This window comes from Moschus berezovskii, chromosome 22 (assembly GCF_049115385.1).
Source record: "Moschus berezovskii isolate FMDL1 chromosome 22, NW_MosBer_1.0, whole genome shotgun sequence".
Taxonomy (NCBI): domain Eukaryota; kingdom Metazoa; phylum Chordata; class Mammalia; order Artiodactyla; family Moschidae; genus Moschus; species Moschus berezovskii.
This window is the reverse complement of record NC_142481.1, coordinates 12,609,902-12,616,652: the sequence shown is the minus strand read 5'-3', so window position 1 is coordinate 12,616,652 and position 6,751 is coordinate 12,609,902. Positions and strand designations below refer to the sequence as shown.

At 54.4% G+C, this 6,751-nt stretch overlaps 1 protein-coding gene across 1 annotated transcript; it reads left to right on the top strand.

Moving 5' to 3' along the window:
- Positions 1-3,581: 3,581 nt before the first annotated feature.
- RABAC1 (Rab acceptor 1) lies at positions 3,582-6,500 on the top strand. The gene is made up of 5 exons (XM_055412051.2): positions 3,582-3,757; positions 4,031-4,243; positions 4,555-4,652; positions 6,077-6,178; positions 6,261-6,500. The coding sequence occupies exons 1-5, from the start codon at positions 3,702-3,704 to the stop codon at positions 6,347-6,349; spliced, it is 558 nt and encodes a 185-aa protein (XP_055268026.1). The 5' UTR covers positions 3,582-3,701; the 3' UTR covers positions 6,350-6,500.
- Positions 6,501-6,751: the final 251 nt, after the last annotated feature.

Sequence of the window (6,751 nt, the reverse complement as noted above, 5' to 3'; positions counted from 1 at the left end):
CTCTTGGTTGTGCCTGTTCTTGGACTCTGTAGAATGAAATCTCATGGCGTGCTGCCGCAGGTCCTTCTTATCCTCAACATCGGGTCTATGAGGGTCATCCACGGTGTCTCAGGTATTGGTAGCCAACACTTTTTCATTGCAGGGTTTTCCACTGTGTGACTATTATGCTATTTGTCAATCCATTCTCCTGTTGATGGATTTGTTGTTTCCCTTTTGGGAGCCTCTAGGAACATTCTAGTAACATCCTCTGATGACATATGTGGGCATCTCTGTTGGGTACCTGCCTAGAAATGGAATTGCTGATTGGGGATAGACTGTGTTTACCTTTCATAGAAATAGCCAGGCCCTTTCCAAAGCTCTTGTGTCATTGGTGTTGCCACAATGTATCAAAGTTCCAGTTGCTCCACATCCTTGTCAACACTTGCTATTGTCAGTCTTTTGAATTTTAGCCCTCCTGGTTGGGCAGCCCTACCACTTCCCTTGAGGCAGCCTTTCTAACAGAGATGGCAGTGAGAGGAAGGCCTGGGGCTGGTCCTTGGCCTACCTGCCTCCCAGTTCAAGTGTCTGGGATGCTGTGAGTCCACATGAGTGTGAGTGTGTGTGCATGCCCACTGCATAAGACAGTGCTGAGGAAGAGTGCCTTAATCTGAAGGGGAAGATAGTCAGACGGCAAGGGCCATGATGCCAGACACCGCCTGTGATGCCCAGGGCAGAGCCTGGTCCTGGTAACTGTTGTGAGCCTGGACCTCCCCTAGGAAGGCCAGAGAACCTACTTTATTCATCGGGTACAGGGTGAGGAATACGCCCATAGACAGGTGGGCAATCTGAGGCCCAGAGAGGGCAGGGACTTCTTGAGGTCACACAGCAGATACATAACCCAGGTTTCCGATTGTCTATCTTCCTACCCTCCCAGCTCCATTTCTTCCAGGGATCCAAGAGGCAGGAAGGCGGCCTCAGGCTGGAGGGACCCCCTTATCTCCGGCCATCCCCCTCATTCATGGCTCGCGTGCCAGAGGCCCCTTTTCCCTGGCCTCCCCTCATCCCCCTGACTCAGGGATCTTCCCATCTCTCACCGTATCTCCGCCTTAGGGCTTCCTCCCACAACCCCTGTTTCAAGGGGCTCCTCCCTCCCATTGCCCTTCTGTCAAGTCCCCCCCGCCCCACTCAGAGGGCCCCTCCCCACAATGTCCTTGCCTCTCGACCCCACCGTCCTCAGCCCTTGCTTTTTGTCACCTCCAGGCCTTTGCTTGTTATGTCCTCTGTGCAGAGCAAGTACTCACAGGAACACAAACATGAGTTATGAGTGACATGCCTTTTATTTGTGTTCTATGAGGAAGCCCCAGAGCTCTCATAACAGAAGTCAAATCCCATTTCCCCAAGGTTGGCCCTGGAAGAAGGCGGCTGGGTCTCTGCCTCCAACCCTCTGCTCCTCAAGACTCATCTTTCTCTTGGGGGCTCTTCCAGTTACCTCCACTGCTCCCATTACTTTGAAATCAGGTGGCTGCTCCCCTATTAATGCTCTGGACTAACTGTGGACTCACAGGAAACCCCCTACCCCAATTTCCTGAAGTCCAGCTCGACCCAAGTGGGAAACCTGAACAATCTTCTATTAAAAGCCTGGGGCTGACAAAGAGGTAAAGTGAAAATGTCAGTTGCTCACTCGACCCCACGGACTGTAGCCTGTAAGGATCTTCTCTGTCCATAGAATTCTCCAGGCAAGAAAACTAGAGTGGGTAGCTATTCCCATCTCCAGGAGATCTTCCAAACCAAGGGATCAAACCCAGGTCTCCTGCATTGCAGGCAGATTCTTTACCGTCTAAGCCACCAAATATCTCACTGGGTATTCTCCTTTAGCCCCACCCAGTCTCAGAAAATGAGGTTCTCAGTCTGTATAAGGGAGCCCAGGCTTCCCGAAACTTCTACACATTTCTTGAGGCCATTCTGGTGCACCCCCTTAGAACTCCGGCTGGTTTTCTACAACTCGCCCTGCGGCAGGGGCAAAGACTGAGAGAGCTAAGATTCTGGGAACCAGGGGAAAGAAAGGCCCATGTCTCAGACACCAGTCACTCTTTGGGACATCCAAGGGGCCAGTGAGAAGGCTGGGACTTCCCTGGTGATATAGTGCTTAAGAATCCACCTTGCAATGCAGGGGACCTGGGTTCGATCCCTGGTCTGGGAACCAAGATCCCACATGCCACAAAGCAACTAAGCACCATGTCTTGTATAACTAAGACTTGATGTAGCCAAAAATAAACAAATAAAATTTTTTAAAAATTTTTGAGAAGGCTGAACTCCAGAAATAATTATAACAGCCATGACAATGTAGTGGCAATAGCATGGACTATTGTTTATCAAACAGTTATGAAATATCAAGACTCTTTCAAGCACTTTACATGATCATTCAACCCAATCTCAATCCCATGAGTGTGGTACTCCCAGGATCTTCACTGTCCAGATGAAGACACTGAGATTCAGGGAGGTGATGAGCTCAACACAGCTTGAAATTTGACCTCTGACCCCAGAATCCCAGCTCTTTTAGTTATGACATCTACATCTTTAAAAAATTCTCACCCTTTCGATAAAACTGAACAAAAAAATGATAAATGAAAAAATAAAATCTCAACCTTTCCCCCCACTTCCCTTCACCCTAACCAAGGCAAGGGCACGCCTAGGTCCCTAATCCTAAACCATTCACCCTTGGGAGCCCAAGGGTGGGGTGGAGCTTTGCTTCCCACCTTAGACACCCCCTCCAGCAACCATGGCCCCATCACTAGCCTCTTAAAGAAGGAAGGAACAGACTCCCATGAATTCTTTACAGTCTCGCTATTCAAAATGTGGGCCATGGACCAGAAGCATCAACATCACCTAGAAACTTGATAGAAACGCGGATGAAGGATCTTGCCCTAGATCTGCTGAATCAGAATATCTGAGTGTTTTATCAAGTGTTTTTTTATACCTTCTAGAGACAGAATGACAGCTCTACACGGTCCCCATGGTAGCCTGCACGGGGGAGTACACAGCGTCTTCTTACCTTTCAGTTCAGTTCAGTTCAGTCGCTCAGTCGTGTCCGACTCTTTGCGACCCCATGAATCACAGCATGCCAGGCCTCCCTGTCCATCACCAACTCCTGGAGTTCACTTAAACTCATGTCCATTGAGTCGGTGATGCCATCCAGCCATCTCACTCTCTGTCGTCCCCTTCTCCTCCCGCCCCCAATCTTTCCCAACATCAGTCTTTTCCAGTGAGTCAACTCTTCGCATGAGGTGGCCAAGTATTGGAGTTTCAGCTTTAGCATCAGTCCCTCCAATGAACACCCAGGATTTATCTCCTTTAGAATGAACTGGTTGGATCTCCTTGCAGTCAGAGCTTGCCTAACACCCTGACAACCCACCTTCCCCGACTTCACGCGTCTTAATTCGGAAACTACAACTCCCGCAATACTCAGAGGGGTTCTGGGTTATTTTACACAACTACAACTCCCAAAGTGCTTCGCGAGACATACCACCATCGTGGTGCCCATTCTCCCCGGCACCATCAGGACTACAACTCCCACAATGCTCGGCAGCGGAACTACCGTTCCCCAGCGGCTCCAGAACAGCTGCACGTCCGCTCCAGCTCTGCTGGGTGAGGCCGGGCTCGGGCGGGGCCCGTGGGGTCTGTAGAGCCCTGGGCTCCTTAGTTCTTCCCCAGACAACACAGACATGGCGACCGAGAAGGACCAGCAGAAGGATGCCGTGGCGGAAGGACTGAGCGCCGCGTGAGCAACAGACCCGGGAGTCGTGGCCCCCGACCCCTCCTCCCTGGGGGTCCTAGGAATCCCGGCCTCTAGACATAAGAGTTTGGGCCTCTTGTCCTCTTCGAGGACTCTGGAGTCTGGGCCCTCAGCCCCTTTCTCCCCTGAGATCCAGGAGCCTGGGACCATTATCCACCCCAGAACCCCGGAGTCCGGCCCCCCTCGGTCCTCTTCTTGCTGGGGGGTCCGGACTCCATCCCGGTCGGTCGATCGCTGACGTGACCCCTCACCCACCAGGACCCTGCTGCCGAAACTGATTCCATCTGGCGCGGGCCGTGAGTGGCTGGAGCGGCGCCGTGCGACCATCCGGTCCTGGGGCTCCTTCGTGGACCAGCGGCGCTTCTCGCGGCCCCGCAACCTGGGCGAGCTGTGCCAGCGCCTCGTACGCAACGTGGAGTACTACCAGAGCAACTATGTGTTCGTGTTTCTGGGCCTCATCCTGTACTGCGTGTGAGTGCCTCTTCGGCCCATCCGCGCCCCCGTCCCCACCCCCACCAGGCTGCGTGGCCCGCGCTGGCCGACCCCGCCCTCAGCATCCGGCCCCACCTCTCACTGCCCGGGCCCCATTCCCATGGGATAGTTCTGTCGGAAGTTTTCACCGAAGGGCCAGGTCCCTAGTCCCCCCATCAACCTGGCCAGGATTCAGTGTGACCAAATGTGACCCCAAGCAGATCGCCTGCCATCCGCCGGTGGGAAGGTCAGGGCCTCCTTGTCTGGCCTAGCCCCAGCTTCCTGACGCATGGCTCCCTGCCCCCTTCCAGGGCGACGTCTCCCATGCTGCTGGTGGCTCTGGCTGTCTTCTTTGGCGCCTGCTACATCCTCTATCTGCGCACGTTGCAATCCAAGTTTGTGCTGTTCGGTGAGAAATCCCTTGCCCAGACTTCACATCCTGGTCTCTTGGAATGCAAGCCTTTTGACACTAAACCCAAGTCCTTTTGAACCCACGTCTGCCCAAGCCTCTATCAACCCTAGATTCCCCCAAACTCGGTCCTTTAAAGTCTCAGACACACCTGATGCTCCCACCCACTCTCAGCCCCCCACAAATTGCTATCCCCCAAGTCCAGAAGATACCCCAGAACCCACCTCCGCCTGACTCCTTAAACCTCCTGCTTCCCTCTCCCTCCTGCCTAACCTCCTGCCAAAAACGTCAGCTGCACGTACCCACATAGGCCACCAGGTGGCGACTTCCCACTGGCCTATATCCGTGCTCCCCCTTTCCTGCTTCCTGGGGTGGAAGTGGAAATCTTGGGATTTCTCAGAGAGGGAAGCTGAGCCCTGTGGCTCAGGTGGTCCCAGACGGGCACCGGAAGTACCACTGAGAAGGAAGTGGGGACTTCCGTGGTGGTTCAGTGGTTAAGACCATGCTTCCAACACAGGGGGCATGGGTTCCATCCCCCTTCAGGGAACTAAGTCACACATTATGTGCGGTGGGCGCAGAAGATTTAAAAATAAAACAGAGGGCCCTGAATTCCCAACTAGGCGATGCTCAAGGGCTTTGGAGTGGGGATAAGGGGGAATTGGGCTCAGATGAACAGGGAGACCTAAGACAGAATGCTTCAGAAGCCTGCGGTCATGTACATGACAAGGGTGGGCTGGGTGGAGGGGCACATGGGGCTAGCCCAGGGCATGGAGGGAGCGCTTGGAGTATAGACAGGACTTGGCTTCAGCCACTGCTGCCACCAGTACCTGCAGATCCGACCTTCCAATCCACCACGAGAAGCCAGACATCTGTACAGCTGCCCCTTGGTGTCCATAGGGGATTGTTCCAGGAGCCCCCAGGGATGGCAAAGTCCACCGATGCTCAAGTCCCTTATGAAAAATCATGTAGTACAATGATCCATGGGTTTCCATCCATGGATACAGAGGGCCGGACTATTGTTATGTGAAATTATCCAGTTTTCCCGGCAGCCGCAAACCAAATTCTGAGGGAATAATGTGCAGACTCAAAAAAGACACATCCCCAGGTCAGACTTGGCTCTTGGGCTGCCAGTCGGAGGTTCCAGATCTGCGTGAGTGCAGGCTGGAGCCGGAGAACTATCGTCAGGAGAGGGAGGCTGGGAGCTTCCTAGCAGAAGTGAGGTTGAAGGGCAGGGGGCTGAGGAAGGCACTCTGTGTTCCCACAGTCAGTGGGTGGGACCAAGGGCTGGAGGGCCTTGGCACAAGTTTAGATTAGACCCTGAGGCTCCCAGAGCTTGCGAGACCAGAGTTTTGGGGGAGCATCAGGGGTTACTCTGGGAGGAGGCACGAGTCGGAACAGCTGCCCCAATGCCCTCTGCCCCGCAGGCCGTGAGGTGAGCCCTGCCCATCAGTATGCTCTGGCCGGGGGTGTCTCCTTTCCCTTCTTCTGGCTGGCTGGCGCGGGCTCCGCCGTCTTCTGGGTCCTAGGTGAGTATAGGGTCTGGACAGCTCTGTGGGCAGTGGGGGCCAGGTGAGGCCACCAGGCCCTGAACTGCCCGCTTTCCCACAGGAGCCACTCTCGTAGTCATCGGCTCCCACGCCGCCTTCCACCAGATGGAGGCTGTGGACGGGGAGGAGCTGCAGATGGAACCCGTGTGATGTGGCTTCGTGGGCCCAGCAGCCTCCCGAGCTAGCTGCCCCTGTTCACCCCGGTCCCACTCGGCTCTGCAGCTCCGGCCAAAGGCCCCCTTTCCACGTTAAGACCAGGGAGGGACTCCAGCTTTGGAAATAAAACTGTTACAGTTGTTCAGCCAATATCCTCCCTCTTCTGTGGGGCTGTGTCAGTGATGCTGGGGTCCTGCGGAGACCAGGAAGGCGGGGGTGGGCAGTGGGTGGAGGTGGGGGTGGGGAGAGGACAATAAGCAAGATAAACAGCAAATGCGATAGGATGGTCAGTGGCGACAAGTTCTAAGGAGAAAAGAGTATGTCGGGGCCCTTGAGATCACCCCCAAGTTTCATGATTTGCTAGGAGGACTCAGGACTCGGGCACCAGCTGTATTC